At 38.1% G+C, this 19654-nt stretch overlaps 1 protein-coding gene across 1 annotated transcript in view; it reads left to right on the top strand.

The window, feature by feature from the left end:
• The window catches only part of PTPRN2 (protein tyrosine phosphatase receptor type N2), a 633980-nt gene that overhangs the window by 585747 nt on the left and 28579 nt on the right, over window positions 1–19654 (top strand). The window contains exons 17-19 of the mRNA XM_038127342.1: window positions 1676–1753; window positions 13729–13848; window positions 14995–15161. Coding sequence (XP_037983270.1) covers window positions 1676–1753; window positions 13729–13848; window positions 14995–15161 — 365 coding nt within the window. The remainder of the gene's footprint in view (window positions 1–1675; window positions 1754–13728; window positions 13849–14994; window positions 15162–19654) is intronic.

The raw sequence follows: 19654 nt of genomic DNA, 5'->3' as shown, positions 1-19654 counted from the left end.
ACAAATAATTTCAGCTGTAATGGAGAATAAAAAAACCTCTTTCTTTTGAGCTTGACTTTACTTGATCACATTTGCTGTTGTTTCCAGCTGTGTTTAGTTCAGTGTTCTCAGTTCTTACAAAACAAAACAAAGCAAAACAAAACAAAAAAGTTGCCCCTTTTGAAATGTTTCCTAAGGGCTTTTTTTGTTAATACTGATTTCTGAAGAAAGCTAGTTTTCCTTGGTCTCAAAATACCCACAACAGAAAATGTCCTGCTTTCACAATTGCTTTTGTCAAAAGGCAAAGAAAGCAAGGTTGAAATTTCTTGTGAGCAATTGCTTGTTGGGAAGATTTATTTGCTGATAAGAGAAGCATCCCAATGAAACTTGGAATAAAATGATGCTATTATAGACATCCTGGTCAAGTGTTTTTTTGTAACTATGGGTGGTGAATCAGAAGTAAGCTTTTAGTCTAAATTGATTCGGTGACTTTTACCTGTGTTGTGTTGTCATGGAGAATTTTAATATTAAGTCCAGCTTAATTATACATCAGAAAATTAGAAACATAAAAGTGTTCTCTTCCTTTTTGCAACATTCATCATATTGTTGTTCTGTTAGAATAACTTACATCTGTTCTTTTATGGTTCTTCCCTCTTTTATGTTGCACATAATTATGAGGTGCCTTTTTTACACTGACATGTACCATCACTGAAGATTTTGATAGGCTATGAATAAATTCAGGAGATGCCTGTTAATGCAAATGTGACTCACATTCATTCTTATTCAGATCTTTACTTATAGGACAGAACTGTGTATTGAGACAAATTCTGCCTTCAGCTACATGGGTATAAGTTAACTCTCACTGACTTCAGTGTCACTGAGTCACACCCCCACATCTCAGAGCTGAAATGGGTCTCTTTTCTTTATGTTCTAAGTTTTGTCCTGCCCAGTTCAGGGTTAGAATGAGTTTGTTTGTTTTTTAATCCTATCAGCAGATCTTCTTTTTCAGCAGAATGGGTCCTAAGATTTAGAACCAAGAAAACCACCCATCAGTTCGAAAACATTCATTGTAACACACTAATCCTATTTACTCCTGATGGCTTTGTTTCTTAGATTCTTTATTTTTTCTGCTCAGTGAATTTTCTGCTCCTTGAATTAAACGTAATAATTAAGGTCTTTAAGCAGAACTTCCTCCATTGAGGCCAAATCCATGCATTTAGATAAATCAGCTAACCAGAAAAAGCCAGAAACTGAATTTGTTTCCCATTTTTGCTGGTTTTTAGTTACATGTGCCCTTGACTGGCATGGTGGAAATGGAGAACATATATAGCTGTGTGGAGCATTCTTAACATTCAGTGTAGGAAAATGTTTCAAAAGGCTCCTAGGTTGCTATGAAACCACGAGTACTGATCTCAAATAAATGCCTTTGTCAGCCACCATAAATGATCTTTCTCTGCATATTGAGGACATGGGACATCGCTCATCACGTGTGCCTGGTGTCATCAGTCTTTTGGGGGAAAACTTCTCCTCTGAGCTTACAAATAGAAATAAAACACTTTGCTTGCCAATAAAGGGTGGAGGGACATGACAGTCCTTTAGGAAGTGCCTTGTTCTGCCCTCACATGCTTTCTGTCTCTAACACTACAAGGGATTTCCTTTAAATAAATCCAGTCTGTGTTCTTCTCCCTTATTCCAGATGGACCATGACCCCCGAAACCCTGCATATATTGCCACCCAGGGCCCTCTCCCTGCTACTGTTGCTGACTTCTGGCAGGTAAGTTAAACATCTTTTTGAAAACTGAATTTATGTCACAAGTTTTCCTGTGCTTCTTGAAATGTAATTTGTGTAAAAGTATGTTGTGCTTGAGTCACTGTAGGTGGAATAACCTTAATTCAAATGCCTTTTTAAAATCTAGTACATGGATATTCAAGCCATTTATGTGTAATACGAGCCCTGCTAAGGAATAGCTTATCTGAAAATTATATTGAGAACCTCTGGGCAAAGTATTCATATTTTAGTGCCTGGTCTGTAACTAATTCACTGCCAAGGATTCAGTGATTTTCAGAAGGCCTCAAGGGTGTAGCCACAATTCATTGTCATTTTCCAGATCAGAAAGGACCTAACACCGAGTGCCATGAATTTTCCATTGAAATCTATTCCACACATGTCCCAGCTCTCCAATATGCTTCAGTCCTTACGCGTTTTCCCTACCACAGGCAGTTAGGACCCAGCTGCATAAATTTAAGTAAGGGCAGAATTCTTTGCAGGACTGGGGCCAAATGGAGTAGTTATTGATGCACAATTAGGAGCTTGCTTTGCATGCAGGTGTTTTAGTGCTGGTGCAGCTCTCAGGTTTGCACCAGCACACATTGCCAGGGTCGATGTGTGATGGATACGAGTGCTAGATATTCCTTTGGAAGTACAGAACTGTGTCTGAAAGTTTACAGAAGCTGCCTGGGGAGGTGGCCAGCTGGGGCTTATTATCAACATGAACATATGCTTTTATTTTTTGTTTTGCATTATGAATTTAGAAGTTTTTGTTCTGAAGATAGAACGTCTGTGTGACAATTTCAGAAGTGTCATCGTATTTTAGGAGCTTGCATCTGTTGAAATCTGCATCTGCATCATTTGACCTATCCTTAGAAATTATTAACTGATCCCTATTGAAGACTCTTTTTCATATCACGATTTTTCTGATGAGTAATCAGGACATTTTCAAAAAAGTTGTTGAATTTTGGGTGTGTGGATATTGAAGTGTTGAGTCCAAGATATTTTGGGACTTTTCCAGAAGGGCAGAGCAAATGCTTTCTGCTTGAAGTCAGGTGAGCTTTTGGTCTGGCCTAAATTTTCAAGTAGCTTTTGATTTTTATCTTCACTGTTTGGTAATTAGCTAGAATTGAGAAAACTGATCTTTTTGCTTGGCACGTGGATTCCTGCTAACAGTCATGATACTTGAAAATGTATTTGTTAAGTTACACATGCAAAATCAAATAATATGTTAGCTGTTCTTTAATGATATTTTATGATTTCTATGACCCAGGTTTTTAATTGTTTATTTTTTCATATTTGTACATCTACATTGTGTGTTCTTTGACCTGTAAATGCTCCTTCACATGTTGAAGAATATATGTTCTTGTTTTTAAATATGGCATTTAAGAAGCCCACTTTGAGTAAGCATTGCAGAAATCAGAATTAATCATACAAGCATAGTATGAAGGATATCTTTTGTTCTTCTCCCACATCAGTTTGAAAAGTCAGGCACCCTGCTTGCATGGTTACAGAGACTACAACTTTGTTTCTTTGTTCTGTGGCTCAATCTTCATTCTACTTCATACTTAAAAGATCTCTTTCTTTACTTTCTTTCCTCATGCTATGTTGCGTGGAAGAGTCTTCCCTTTCCTTCTGCTCTTTTTCCTATTTCTCTTCCAGTTATCCATCAGTGAAAGTTCACTCCAGCCCCCCCACCAGACTTGCTGTAAATGCCTCCTCAAAAGCTGTTTGGGAGCCATGGTTCAGCTTTGGTTTGAGTGTGTTTGTGTGCATTTCTGATGTGATGCTCTTTTACTATTTCTTCTGTTAGGTTCCATAGAAAAGGTGGTTTTTGGCATTTATTTTGATGATGTCTGTCACTTCAACATAACAATCTACCTGTGCCAGTGTCCTGGTTTGGTCCATGACCCACTTTTCCTAAACTTCCTGCAGATCACAATTCAATGTGCCAGTTCTTATCCCAAACCTTTTACTCAGCTCAAGGTATCAACCAGATATAATAAACAGGCCAAGAGAGATGAGCTCCTTGCAGAACACTGCATCCACAACCACGGAAATGAAGAAGATCCAGTGTACAAGTCAAAAGCCATGGCTTGAACATGTTGCAGTTTATGCCCAGTTGCAGGAGAAAAGTTAATTTCTATTTTCACTTAATTGTGCCTATTTTAATGTAAAGCATAGGAAATCTGAACTTGCTATGGAAAATAATCTTCACTCCTGTCAGGGCACAATCAGTTGATTTTTACTTGAATACAGTTTTCTGTAGTTTGTGGTGCTTCCATGATGCTGCCACCAGGGATTGTTTAATCATTCAATTATTCATTCCTGATACATCTTTTCAGTGGTTCTCCTCCCTCTCCCTCCTCCACTTAATGCCAGCTGTTGCAGAGTTGCGTTGCTGTTTTCCCCTTTTTGTGCTCAGTGAAGCAGTTTTCTGACTGATAGTGAGAAGAGCGACTGACTCCAGAGAGATCTGGGACTGTTCTGCTGTTCCTTGTCTAAATGCACAATGTCATGCTTTAGCAAGTCCAACAGAAACTCTTGGAGCTTGACATCACCTTCCATGGCAATATTTACTGGATATATTGCTTCCTATTTTAGCAAAGATTTGGCTGCTGAGGTTCCCAACAGTCAGGGTGCACAGTGGGCATTTCTTTGTTTCTCGGCTGAAAGGTTGCCCCAGCAAGACCCTGTTGTAATTGTTTCCACTCCTGAAGGCTTTTCAAGCTGACTTCTAGAAAACTCTTGTCTACAGAGCATTTCTTTTACTTGAAAGTGTAAGGCAACTTCCTTGGCATTCACAACACAGCTGATATCCACAATGAAAGCCAAACTGCTTCTGATCTGTGCTGTCTGCATTTCATGCTCTTATTCCAGATATAGTTTCTAAACTGGCTTTCTCTTAAGCTTTCATTATATTCTCCTACCAGTCAGTGACTACCTCTACCATAGCAAGTCTGGCCTGCTATGAATGGATTTGTGGAATGTCACAATACTTTGTAGGTTTTACAAACAGATAATTTAGTTTTGGGCAATCTTTTTTTCTCGTTTTACTGGCAGACCCCTCTAAAACCTGTTATGTTGATCCAGTGCCAAGTATTTTAGTGCAAGTGCTGTTAGACACTTAGCAAACAAATTCCCATTTACTGTATTCAAGTTGCCCAGATCCAAGCAAAGATCATAGTTAGCTCAGTGCCTTTGCTTTCTCAAACTAGGCAGAGCTTTTTCATACAACATTGATGGTACTTGCTCCAGGCTCATGTAGTTTAGCATCCTTAGTACAGGTGAGGTCTTAAGCTGCACCAAGGGAATATAGGTTGGATATTAGGAAAAAGTTTTTTACAGAAAGGGTGATAAAGTACTGGAATGGCCTGCCCAGGGAGGTGATGGAGTCACCATCCCTGGATGTGTTTAAAAAAATACTGGAGGTGGCACTCGATGCCATGGTTTAGTTGAGGTGTTAGGGCTGGGTTAGACTTGATGATCTTTAAGATCTCTTCTAATTCAGTGATTCTGTGAATTCTGTGTGATCCAAGCCTAGTACCACTATGGGATTGAGAGGCACCAGTTCCATTGATCTCACTAGTGACCACTTCTTGGAAGATTATGTCTTTTTGGTAGGGTGGAGAAGAGCAGGTATTATTCTTCCGTACCATTTAACTTGAGCCACTAGAGTTGGCCATCAGTCTCAGAATTTTCTGTAAAACTTTCTATTCATTTGGGTTTCCAAGTTGACCTAAGAGATCAGCTTGACAGAAGTTTTTCTTTCAAAGGCACAATGTTTGAGCTGGAGATGGTCCAAATGCCTGGATATTGGTTATTTTCAAATGGTGTTTGAATTTGTATGTGTTGTAAGGAAAATAATGATAAAAAGGCAATAGTCTTACACCAACTCTTCTAATGGCAAAAAACCTCCACAGTTATCTGTGTCCCTCCGGTTTACTTCTCCAGCTCCTTAGATTCTTGGCATAGCTTCTCTAAGTCAGCAAGTGCCAAGTTAGTTCCAACTTTCTTGGCTTACCTATTTCTTTGAAAAGTTTCTAGCCTGCAGGAGTTGTGTTGTCAGTCATCTCATTGATCTGTTTTGCCACAGGGCTTCTTAATCTGTCTGGATGCTCTGTGTTTGCGGCTCAAGCAGAGATTTCATCTCTACCCGCTTGTCATCTCTTGGACCACTCTGGAAATTTTCCAGCCACTACTTTAATTAATTTTGAAAAGCCTCCAGCTGATTTAAGTCTTCTTTTAATTTTATCTGGTCTTGTTTTCATCTTTTACCAATTACTATTTCTGAGGAATACATCCTTCATTGATTCTATTCTTGTTCAGTGGGAATTCCACCTCACAATTCGCTTTCTCAAAAACTGGATGACTGTCCTCACATGGTATTAATCCATTTTTACCTGAGTGGTTAAACAATTTGTCAGGTCTGTGGATTGTTTTCTTCTCAGCTGGAAAGAAAATTCATCCTCAGGACAGGGTTCTGCTTTGATAGAGTTCCATTTTATTTACAAAGAAAGAACAGAGTTTTATTTCCTTGAACAAAGACAGAATCAAATAGCAGTCAATAACTTCTATTTTCCAAACCTCATTCACCCAGTGTTTTACCCCCAACCTCTCTTTCAGCTTTTCTTCTACCAGGATCACAATGCTAGTTTGTTGAGCTGTGCTGGTGGTTTCTTTATTCCTTTTACACATTTATGCTGCTTATCAGGATTAATCATCTTGCCTTGATTAATGCTCTCTCTCTGCATTAAGCATATCAGTTTCTAGAGAAACTCATGGGTCCATATGCTTCATGTTTCTCTTGTTTTTGATGATAACTTCTGTAATTTCAGTTATCAGGCTTCATAAAAGAGTTTGCTTGTTTCTTACATTTATCTTGAATGAAAGGTGATGATTTTGTCCAGCAGCTTCAGTGAGATTTCACTCAGCTCTTTCACATAGCGCTATTAAAATTCAACATCTCTTTGAACATAATTCAAAAGAAAGAGGATGTAGAACATTTCTGATCTATAACAAGTTTTCGCAGCAGGAGTTCCATGTTGTGAATAATTCTGGAGGCATAAAATTTTATTATTTTCAGTGTGTGCTGGGTTATAATTCCACAAAATATTTGACATGAAGTACATGTCTTAACTTGCAAAGTATTCTAAGAAGCAAGGGATGATAATATGCAAGAAACTATTTTTAAGTTTAGAACCAACTGTCCTTTCACTGAAAAATTGTTCTTAATTATTCTGGTTTTATAAATTGCATGTCTGCTAAGGTTCATCATCTCCAAATGGAGATTTCTGTAGGAGGCCATAAATTTTCCCTCTGAAAAATACCCCATATCGTTGTCTTTCTTTCATAAATCTACCCACGTTTGCCCTTCTTTCCCCTCCTTTTTGGAGGGAAGTGCATTTTCAAATTTTTTTATTTTACCACATCAAGTGAAATAGGGGGAGGGAGCAAGCACTTACTGCCATGCTTTAGTTGCCTTGAAAAATGAATTAATATGTTACATATATACCTCTGTAAGCATTTGTTGTGCTCCTGTGATGTCCTCCCTCTGTGAAGAACATAGTTAATCATTATCTGAACATTATAGAAGTGAACATTATATATATGATTCTCCTTATTTTGCAAATGCTGCGTAAGGTACAGTGCATCTAAGTCACCTAGTGACCTAAGTCATGAGAGTAAGTTAAATACAGTCCACATTTGTATTGGACGCACTCATAGTTTAGACCAGAAAACTCCATGGGTTTTGCCTAAACAGATCTTTTGCTCAGGCTAAATAGATCCCCCAATGCCTTAGTGTGGCAAGGATGACAGAGCACACACCACCGATGGGCAGCACCAAGTCAGACAGGAGGTGGAAGGCAGACTTCAAGAGCTGCCCCTTTGTGGTTGGAGTGCTCCTCTAGGAAGCAAGGAAAAGCTTCATCATCCTCCACATTCTGAGTCAAACCCATGCATTTCCTTACCCCATCTTGCCTCCACTACTCGTCAGTACATGAAATGGTCTTTGAAACTGGAAGTGTCCTTTGGTGTTCTTGTTAATGCTGCCCGTCTCTAGCTGACAAACAGACTGCACTGGAGTAGAGGTTTGCACTGTTGTGGCTGTGGTGATTGGGGAAACCTCATCTCTGTTCCCTTGATTATTTTTTACTTTTATTTCCAGACTGTTAAGTGTAAAGTGCAGAAGGGGGCCTCAAGAGTTAAGTCCATGGCCCTAATATGAGCCAGGCAGTTCAACTGCCATTTGCTTTTTGTTGCCCCAGTCCTGCATTTCTCAATCTAAAACTATTTTTACTTTTCTCTACCCCTGTTCAGGAGTAAGTTATCAGCACCTGACAGAAAAACTGACTGTTGGTTTCCTCCCAGACCACAATGGCATATTAAGAATTGATTCCTGAATCACAGTCTTGAGGACATGATAAATCTTTGCATGTCTAATCAGCAACACTTACTTCTCTCTTCCAGTTTTGGAATTCAGCAAAAGAAATACAGAATACTGTCAGTTGACTGTTTCCTCTGTAAAAAGGATTAGTCATCAGTAGTCTCCAAGGGCAAATCCCAGTATCAGGAGACCATGTCCCCATAGCTGAATGAGTCTTCCAGCAAAATCATTGTTCCAAGCCCATGGGCTGAGTCGAACAACTGTACCAAACCCTTGTCTGCTCTAAATGCTGGTTTCTGTGCTCCCAGTTCAGCATGTTTTGTGAGTGCTGAAATTAATTTACAGACTAAATTATTCCTCTGCATTTTGTTCTGTGTCGACACAGTGCTTTCAAGCAGTTGTGATTCCCAAGTTTTATTTTCTTTGCCTGGAATGGGACTTCCTGCATGTCTAATCAGTTCTCACCTTCAGAAAGAAGAGCAGATGAAAACCAACAGAAAGCAATTCAATGTGTAAAATATGCATATTTTAATTTAATAAAGGAAAAACAGCAAGGGAGACATAGGCACAGAACAGTAGCCCCTAGAGCTCTAGTAACTTGTCAAGCCATGAGAAATAAATACAGCATTAGAAATTCCATAAGCGTTCAGCGAAGGAGTCTGCTTTTACCACGCTCCCTCTAATTATGGATCTGCTTGGAGAAGGTAGTTAAAAATGGTCCCTTAAAATTTGTATCCCTTTATTGTTTAGTTTCCACATTTTCAATACTAAAGAAAAAGCTAATTTCTGATTATTTTTGGTGGACTTTTGCTCCTTAATGTGGTTTTTTTTAGCAGTGCAGCTCTAAACAGAGCTCATATTTAAATTATTTAATAATAAGGTTTGTTAGGAGTCTGCTGAGAAGAATAAGAGCAGTTTATGTCTCTATGAGAAAGCAGAAAGAGAAATTATTGCAACACATAGAGTCATCTTGAATTTGCCTTTCCCTATGACTTCCAAACAAGTGTTGCTACAACAGCAGGGGACACACTGCAACTGTGTATTTATATATGGTCCTTTCTAAAGACATTTTTCCAGCTGCAGTCAGATACTTTTTTAATGAAATACAGATTGTTGACCATTAATCTTCCAACCTACAGATTTGCTTAACTGGCAGGCACAGTTATGATTTTGCAAATGGCAATTCTCACCTTGCCAGATTTGACCCATTTCATATTAAAGTTATGTCATTTAAAACAAAAATATTTCACAAAAAGAGTTTGTATGACTTTCTGACTGAAATGCATTGTGAAGCTCTACTTGGTAATAAAAATCTAAATTCAACCCAATTTTTTCCTTCAGTTAAACGATCCCCTTTTTTTTTTAAAGTTTGAAAGACATCACAGTTGAGTTAATTATTTTCACAATATGTAATGGGATAAATGTTATCTGATGCAGCAAGGGTTAGGACCTTGCATTGTTTTTTTAGGAGTCCTGTTTATTCATATTGAGTTTTGATTATCCTCAGAAATGATTTGGGTTCTCTTTGCTGGTTCATCTGCTTTTCCAAGTCTTTGTATTTACCAGTTATCCCAATTGTATGGGAACCCTAAAAGACTGAAAAGATAAATTCTGTAGTTTGCTGGAGGTCTCTCCCAGAGAGCAGCTGGTGTGATTTGCAGGTTATATTTAGTGAACTGGCTGGATTTAACTGATTATCCCATCTATTTTCTACTTTTAAATCATTGCATTTTAGAAACTTCTCCACTAGTCTCCATTAAATGAAGAGTGTCTGGGCAGAGCTCATATCTTGTCATTTCCCCATCACAAAAATGACAGAAATGGCTGAAAAAAGAGTTTGGGGAGAATCATTTATTACAAAAAGAAGCTTCAAAGTGATGAAGTATCTGAAAAAGAAAAGGGGGTTCATATTAACCATTTTATTTACAAGCTAGTAAACAAGGACATTTTAAAGTATAAGCTATCAAAACCTGATGTTTTATCAGATTTATGGCATTGCTGTAACACTGGTTCTGCTATTTGTGACTTTTTTTCTCATTACATGAAAAACCAATTCTGTGCTCCTTTTCAAGTACTTCTTAGTAAATATAATTCATCCCAATGTGGAAGCCCTTTATGTGGGGCTGGCAATGCTGGATAACCACAGCATGAGGTCTCTACACTTAGTGGATTTCATCAACAGGGAATTCTGAGGATCACAAATGCTCTGCTCATTTTGGGTGGCAGGATTCAGCCTTTAATTTGCAGCAAATGGAATAGGATGATGTTATTCTTGTCCAAGAAGTGTTCTGAGAATGATGCATACAGCAGAACCTCACTAAAGATCATTAACACGTTACTCTCTAGGCCAACAGGCTGAAGGTGGACATGTCACACAAAATCATGCAGTGTCCTCCCTTTTCAGCAAAGAATGCACTGCAGGCTCTGCAGTGAGTTCCTGCACAGAACTCAGGGCTTATTGCTCGTAATAAACAGGACTCCATTCAACATTTCTTCTTCATGAATTACAAACACGAGCGTGCCTGTGCTAAGTGATTTAAATAAAATTAATTTTATATTTTGCAAATAGATACGTGTGAATATTATATGGTGTATATGTATTAATATATTTAGTTTTTGTAGAATCTTAGAGTCTAAGGCTTAATTTTGCTGGGCTCTACATAAAAAGAAAAGCCTCTGCCCTGAGGACCTGATGTCCTCTTTATTCTATCACATTGTGCAAGCATACAAAGTTCAGAAATATGTGAATTACTGCATATTTGCTGTTGAACTTCTTCCTCCATTCTCCAAGGCCAGCTCAAATGTCCCTTTGGCAACCACAGGTGCTTCTTCAGAAGCTGTGCTGGGATTATGCAGACCAGGTCTGGGCTGCCTGTTCTTTCTTTACCAAGACACGTTCTTGGGGACACTTTGTAGTTTATGGGTGTGTGTGGATACTGAGCACAGCCACGTGTGAAGTGCTGGGAGATGCAGCTTCTGAAAACCCCATCAATTGCTTAAAGATGGGGAGGTAATCAGATGACAGTGTAAAACTCTGTGAACTGCCTCATCCTGCTTCCAGGTTATTAGGAAGTGCATGGTAATAGATACCAGCCTGACGTTCCACTATTTAAATTAGCAAGGAAACAATGAAAATGCTGTAGTCCTTCAGTCACAGGTGGTGAGCCTTAGTGGAAATCTCATCTCAATGGTAAGCACAGGAGATGCAGGGACAGTTGCTTGTAACAGGAGTGAAGGCATTAGACTGTATTGCCTTCCTGATTTAGTAGATTTGACTTCTACTTTTCACACAATGACCTAAAAGAAATATTATACCCCAGAGTAACTTTGAAATTGTTTGTTTAAATTAACTTTCATTTGGATTTATGCTTAATGAAATCTTAAGAGATGCAGACAGCCCCTCTCTAATGAAATGCTCTGTCTTTGAACCAATGAACAGGGTTGCCAAACTGTAAGGATTCCTCTCTAAATGAGTGGGCTTTTATAATGTTACACTTGGGTGGCACAAGCAGAGTGCTCGATGATTAGTTTATGGTCTAGATCATTGTATTTTTATTACACTCATAAAAACTGTGTTTCTCCTCATTTTCGTAATGGCTTCAATGAGCTTCTATACCTTCTAGAGGCACATTAAATCGTTATGTGATGAAAGTACTGATTTAGTGGGGCTAGTTTTAAAGTAAGATGCATGTTTGGAATTCTTATCTTAGTCTGATTGCTGGCTGAAAAAGGTGAAACTATTTTAGAATGAAAGAAATCTGTATCATCTTCCTTACATATAAAGAAGGTTTCCAGCTGTGGCCTGAGACAAATGCAGTACAAAAAAAGATACAAATGATAAATATACATGTGTCTGTAAAGTGTCTATAATTTTAAAGTATGTTTAAATGGTTTTGTGGCATTGTGAGATTTTAAAGTGAGGAGGGGGAAATTACAGACTTTTTATTTAAAAAATATTTTTAAGGGGTTAAAAAAAAAGATTGTTCTTGAATTCCACTGTAATTTTTTTATCCCACTTCTTTTCAAAAAGATAAATAACCCTATTCTGTGTAAACCCTGGATTCATTTCTCTAAATAATTCTAAGCCAGTTTTAAAAGTAGTTTTAATTATGTTGCAAAATGAAAAAAGGGAAGAAAAACGTTATTTGTGTCTCTATATGCAAGCTATTCTTAAAAGAGAAGACAACATCATTATCCATGAATGGGAAACCTTTTTATTTGATATGTAATTTAAAAAATAATCCTTGAATTGAATGTATCATCTCATCTTTGCACAGTTTAGACAAAGGCCTTTTTTGTTGACAAAATTTACATGTCAATACAGTTGCTTATAAATATTTCTGTGAAATAAACATAACCCTTCACAAAAAGAGCAGTTTACTCTTCATTTAGTAATTTTATATGCTAGCAAAAAGACAATGAAAGTTGTATGCAAATATAACATCAATGTAAAGCATAATAATAACAGTTTTTAGTGATTATACTGCTTGGTATTAATTCATAGGAGCCTTTTTGTTCAGTCATGGGCTGTGTTTGGAACAGAGATATGCCAGACCAGAGCATCTCTGCTTGTTTGCTATTTGTGAGAGACATCCACAAATCCTTTCGTTAAGGATGTGCTTGATTCTTGTATCCTACTCTGTGGCTGGTCTAAATTATTAAGTGGTCATGCTGACAGCAAAGATACTCTGTTTTCCTCTGTTTCTGTACCTGTGCTCTTTGAGTGCACTGTCTGCAGCACAGGTTGGACTTTCATTCTACCTCCAGGAAAAAAAAAAGGGGGGGAAAAAGGGGAAAACAGAACTAGAAAAGAGAAAGGAGAAGGGGAGGAAAAAAAAAAAGAAAGAAAAATAAAGTAGAAAAGAGGGAAAGAGAAAGGAAAATAAAAAGAAAATTTTAACAAAAAGGAAAAAGGAAGACAGAAGACAAAGGAAAACTGGAAGGAAAGAAAGAAGGAAAAAGAAAGTAATGCACATTTGCAAGAAATCTTTTATAAATGTGCATTTGGAGGGATGACTTCTCCATCCAAAATGTTCCTGGAAAAACAGATTTGCTTTGAATTTTCCCTGCCTTTTCTTCATTACTGTTGTTCAGATGCAATTTCTATGATTGTTTCAGCAATGCAGTGCTTTAATGGCTTTAGCTACTTGGTAAACTGAAAAAAGACATGGGATTGAGAACACAAACAGGTTTCAATACATGTGACTTTGGTAAATCTGTGCTGCTTCAGTGTTAAATATCAAATCTTAAAAGGATGGGTGTTCTGCAAGCACCATTCAGCGTTCCTTCAGTGGATCTGAAAGTTTGACAGAAAAGCAGTTGAACATGGTACCGGGAGCAAGGAGAGATTTTGGGGATGACCTGAATTGAAATCGCAGGAAATTCTTTAATATTTCATGGACGCCTGCAAAATATGGTGCCAGTTTATTCAGGGATTTGAAAGCAGCTGCAGAGTAAAAGTGTCTAATGAAAATGAAATAAATTTCCTGTGAATGGAATAAATTTTGATTGTGTGTCTGAGTGCAGTAATTATACATGTCACGCAGTAATTAGGCAGTCACAATGTGGCCACGGTGTCTTTCTTTGTCTGCAGATGGTCTGGGAGAACGGCTGTGTCGTTATTGTCATGCTGACACCCCTCGTGGAAAACGGAGTCAAGCAGTGCTACCACTATTGGCCGGACGAAGGGTCAAACCTCTACCACATCTACGAGGTACCTGCACAAAATTTCTGGTTGCAAACGTGACAGTAAGTGCTGATTCCATCCAGGGCAGAAGGATGCTGGAGATGCTCTAAGCCAGAGGTCGAGCTGCGGACTCTGAAATGCACTTGGTGTGCCTTCGGGTAGTCCTGCGTTTGCGAAAAAACTGGAGCGCAGCTTTAACAGCAAGGTGGTTTCCACAGAGTAAAATACAGTAAATAATGAGTGAAATATTGCAGTATTAAAAAGGACAATAGTGTTTGTGTTTTGAATGGTTTTGCGAGTGGTTGATGTATGAAAGCGGGTGTTTATGTTTTATAGGAAAATAGTATTTTTAAAACTCGTGGATTTTGCCTTAGGATAGCCATATGTAAATCTTTGTAGAAAAACCTCTATATTGCTGCAGTAATTAATCCTATCTATTTTTGTCTTTTGCCCCAGTCACAACAACAAATACATATTTTTTATTTTCTGCTTTGCATTTCTAGCCCAAAATATCATATCACGAGTTCTGTTGCAATGCAACATTGACAACGACTGTCAGATTTTTCCAGTGGTCCAGCTGTGTAGAAGAAGAAAATAATACCACAATGCCAAATACAAAGAAATGTGGAGAAACTGTGAAGAAATGCTGTTATTTAAACTAAAATGGGAATAAAGTCATTTTCTGAAAAGATGAGCTCTGCAAATAGGCTGCATTTTTTAATGCTTATTTTTCTTCTTAGCAAAAGAAACTGAATTTTTACTTCTCATGTGAATTCAACTCAGATGTTTAAGACCTCTGAGAGTGGGCTGGGCAATGCATTTGTGGACATATCTGCAAAGAAAGGAACTGCCAGTCTAACACATTTTCAATGCAGAATATCTTTTGTATTCACATAATGTTATAAAGATTTAATTCAGTGAATTTTTCTTACGCATTAAAATTGTCAAGATTTTTCTTATGTTTTCAATGGAAGAGCAATGGCAGCTAACCCCTTTCTGACAGCTACATTGATTGCTAAATGAATTTTTTTTTCCCTCCATACTGGCCAATTTGCTAATAAAAATAAAATTTTCATGCAGTTCCTTCATCCCAGAAATCTTACATGTGCAATCCTGGAGATGTGACTTGCAACCAACTTGCTGATCTCCGTTTGTTCCTTCCTGTGGGTGTAGGTAAATCTTGTCTCTGAGCACATCTGGTGCGAGGATTTCCTCGTGAGGAGCTTCTACCTGAAGAACCTGCAGACCAACGAGACCCGCACAGTGACCCAGTTCCACTTCCTCAGCTGGAACGATCAGAGGGCTCCTGCTTCCACCAGATCCCTTCTGGATTTCCGCAGGTAAAGCACAAAGTATGGCGCTTCTTCTAAGGGGATACGGGTCTGAGGAACTAGTGCTTTTTTTTCCTATAAAGATTTTTGGGTTGAAAGAGGACTCCTCAGCCTGTGATGCCACAATGCTAAATTAAAAGACATATCTTCAGTAGGTTGATGTTTAGTGTTGCCTTACACAGAGATGTTGCCTGGGTTTAAGACATATTCATTTCACATTTAGAGATCAATACCTTTCCTCCCTTGTATAACCTCAGTGCTTCTGTATTTCTTTGTTTTTCAAGTATTTATCCATTTCTGCAACTTCCAGGCTTTTTGTGTGGCTTCCCCAAGATCCCTATATTGGGACTCTCACAAGTAAATTAGGAAGTGTGAGCTTTAAAGAAAGAACCACAATGGAGTCATATGGCGATAGCATCATTCCCATGGTACCATTTGCTCATAAGGATCCAACAGCGAGGTCTGCAGACCTTTGGCTGCAGGAAGGTGGAAGCTTGAGGAAGCAGATGAAAATGTTGACAAAGCATACCCTTTGGAACTTTAAAGAAAGTCAGTGTGGCTTTAAAATACAAATAGACAAAGGCAAAAGCCGTGAAAGTCCTCGCCAACTTCTCTAATGTTTGCTGTGCCTATCTAGATTTTAATTTGAAAATTAAAGCCATGCATGATAAATACTGGAGCGAAATAATCTTCATTTGATTGCAAACCGTGCCCAGTGTATCACGTGTAGGTGTTAGCATGTACCAGCTAATCCACAGCGATGCGCTTATGACTAATGAAAAGAATCTCCAGGAGGTTTGGGGAGTTGGTGCTCCATCCGCCAGCGGCCTGTGGGATCACATGTTGTTCTCTCTGCTCTACAATATTATCTACAACCCCCTAAAGTGATTATACCGGGCTCAGCGCTCAACAGATCCAAACTTCTTTCTTTCAAGGAGTGCTGGGAGCTCTGACTGATGCCAGTCAAAGTTGTGCATCTGCACCCGAGGGGAGGAGCTGGCATACAGCCAACAGGAGCTGGTTGCACAGTTGTCTGTTGGCAAAATTCTACCCTTAAAAATGTAGGGGCTAAATGCCACCCTTCATCTACTCAGTATTCTTGTACATATTGCAAGACTTTTCAAAGCAGAGAAACACCTCACACAGTGCAGGTCAGGTAGTGGAGTGCAGCTGCTCTGAGTCACTTGGAGCTATGGCTAGGTGAGGATGTAAGGATATACTACAGAGTCACAACACAGTGAAAAGCAGTAGTGGAGCAAGGAAGCACAGCCATGAGATCGAGTTGAAATTGTAATTGAATTTTCAAGGTTTTCTTCTCTGGGTTCAACTTTAATATGATTTTTATGGGTTGATTTCCTTTTGCTTGTGGTACCGAGGAAGTTGCCTGTAGTGAATTTTTGTAGTAAGAATTGTGACTCGCTTCCATTAAGCTGTGTGAGGCTGCAGCACAGAGCCAGTGCAGCGTCCAGCTTTGCTCTTTTCAAAGTTAGTGAGAAATCTGCTAGCAATTCTAACTAGAGCATAAATGAGCCTGTACAACTAGGACATCTGAAGCTCAGAGCACCTCGCCTCTGACTTGTTTCAGTAAGGATTGAGGTCCCTGCGTGAGCTGCAGGATTAGATCTACAGTAAGTCACAGTTCACACCGCCAGGAAAGCGCCTCTTAGAGTGACATTGTGTAAGGGTTAAATAGCCCTGTGGAAGAAGTGTTGTGCAATACTTTGAAAAAGAAAAATGATAACTAGATGAGAAAAGTAGCGGAGCTGCCATTCTTTGTATTTTAAGCCAGTATGGGAATGAACCTGTTAAGATTTAATTGAATTCTGAGTGTTCATTTCACATGTATTCACAGTCCAGTGTAGGGTACTGTAATCATTTGCTACGTGCAGATTTTGTACAATGAACTCATAGTACTGAATGCATAGTAAAATTCCGCCTGAAAAGGAATTTTGGCATGCACAATAGCCTGGTCTATGAATCTCAGTTTTCTTGGTCATCTGATCTTCGGGTTGTTTTTTTCTTTTTTGTTCTTTTTTAATGACAAAAAAAAACTAATGCACTATTGCTAAAATAATGTATTTGGAATTCATTTATACAATACATGTTTTGCACCTGAAGCTTTCTATTGAAAGTACAGACTCTGCTGGATTACAACAGCTGAGTCATAAAGCCCCCAGAAAAATGTCTGACAGTGCTACCATACTCTTAGTAGGGTAGTGCTAGGAAGGGGCTGCTCTCATTTCTTTTAATCTTATCTATGTTTTTATGTGCATTCAGTGTGTTTGTATATATATATATGGATATGTGTGTATATTTATATATTCACATACATATATGAAATTAAGCATATACATAACCAACCCTCTATTTTTTATAATTCATCACCAAGAAAAATTGGATTCCCAAAATTACCTTGCCCAGAGTCTGTGGAAATATGGACCTAAACCTTTTTATTAAGTAAATTTTGCAAGTCTCTGAAAACTGAAAGCTTCCATTTCTCTTACTCTGTATCAGACAGTGATTTAGATTATTTTGCATCTAGCAGATACACTAAACCTTGCTGAATAATCTATCGTACTTCCATAATGTAGGAATAAATTGCCAAAAAGAGATTATTCTATATACTTTACAAATATGTACAAAAGACAGTCCCTGAGAGGTGAGGCTACTACGGAAACCACTGGTCAGTTTTAAATGCTTCTGGAGTCCTAATTTCATTTTGAACAATAGACCAATCATTATTGCTCTGGACTAGCTTGTTAGTCATGCACTGATATGTGTCATTAAATATTTCTTAAGCCCAGAGGGAGCACATTTACACTTTAAAGAGGGACTGCTAAGCTAAAAGATAATTAGCATCACATGTGAGGGCTTTGCTTAAAATATATATCTATTATGCTATCACTTCTTGCTGTGTGCAATGGCATTTACTAACACTGCTCACTTTAAAAATGGACAAATTCTTATTTTGCCAGCTAATTAGCGGTTGCCAGTGTCATTTTTGTGATGTTGCAGCTAGTAATATGAGCCCAGTTGCATAGTCACAAAAGTGATCATTGGAAACTGTGACTCTGCTGCAGGGACAATGTGGGAAACCCCTTTTCTGAGCCTCTAACGACCTCTGACCTTTGCTTGCTGATGGTTTGCATGATGATTTCTTTTTCACTCAATGAGCCAAGGGTTGGTTTGTATTACTAATCATTCTTTCTAAGTTAATTCTTCCTGTATATGTATATATATATATATATAATATATATTTTCTTCAACATTCAAGAACTTTGCTTACTGATGAATTTTCAGCTCACTCTCATTAGCCAGAACTAAGAATGAAATGAGATGTTGCTGCATTTCTAAATATTTTCATAAGCTATATATAGACAAAGCTATGAACCAGCTGGATGGAAAGCCTTTGTTTTAATGTGTTTTCTAAAATGTGTGATAATGAAAATGTTTGAAACGCCTTCAATAAAACTGACAAACATAAGGTGTCTTTCCCTAACATGTGTCTGGCTGTCTGATTTACTGAGAGGTCTGATAGATTTAGATCCAGTTTGTCATTGAAATGATATTAGGACTTTGGTAGATGGCTAGTCACAACATGCAAATATCATATTAGTGGTGCCACGCAAGGAACAAAGGAACCACACAAGCAGAAAGAGAAACGGTAAATACCCCTCTCTAGTGATTAGCTTTTATTTACTACTTGAAATGGAAAAACAACTCTTAACTAATGCACTTGATGGGGGTGGGGGGAGAATGACCAGCTGCGAGTGGGGGAATGCAGGCTGACTGTATCAGATGTTGGTACAGACATTTCAAATATAATTTACTCTACAATTAAAAAAAATCCAAAGAAAGCCCCACGAAACCAAGCTTTATATCATATAGAAGGAGCTGATCCTCAGGATATGACCATCAGGAACTGAGTGGTTCATTCATGTGAAAACTCTGTTGTAGCCCAAGTTGTTGAAGTTTTGTTTGGTACTGCCTGCATATAGATATATTTATGGACATATAAATGGTCCATTTAACTTCTGAGGTCGTGTGCTTCTCAATGACTTACCACTCATTTAATAAGATCATTGTTCTACTGCATTAATTACTTATATTCAGGGAATATGAATAGAGAGAGAATGTCTCTGCAAGTATGATTTACATAAGTAAGCAACAGAGTAAGAATTGTGAAAAGTCCCTGAATTCAAATGTCTGAAGGGAATCCCAACAAGAACTTAATATTGTTTTCAAGTTTGGTTAGAATCTTAAATAACAAAAATAAGAATGTGAAAACATGGTTTCATGGGATATCACCAATACCTCCATAGCCTGTTTGGGTTGAGTTCCAGGTATCCCAACACCCTGTCAGAAGTTTAGGCATCTTCAGGCTATACTGTAAGCAGTGTTTAAAGATATGTGCATGTTTTCACAGCACAGATGTTAGTGAATAGATGAACAGCCAAGAACTAAATGATTCAGTAGGTTAGTTATGCTTTAAAATTCATATT

This window comes from Motacilla alba, chromosome 2 (assembly GCF_015832195.1).
Source record: "Motacilla alba alba isolate MOTALB_02 chromosome 2, Motacilla_alba_V1.0_pri, whole genome shotgun sequence".
Lineage (NCBI taxonomy): Eukaryota > Metazoa > Chordata > Aves > Passeriformes > Motacillidae > Motacilla > Motacilla alba.
This window is presented reverse-complemented; position numbering and strand designations above follow the sequence as displayed.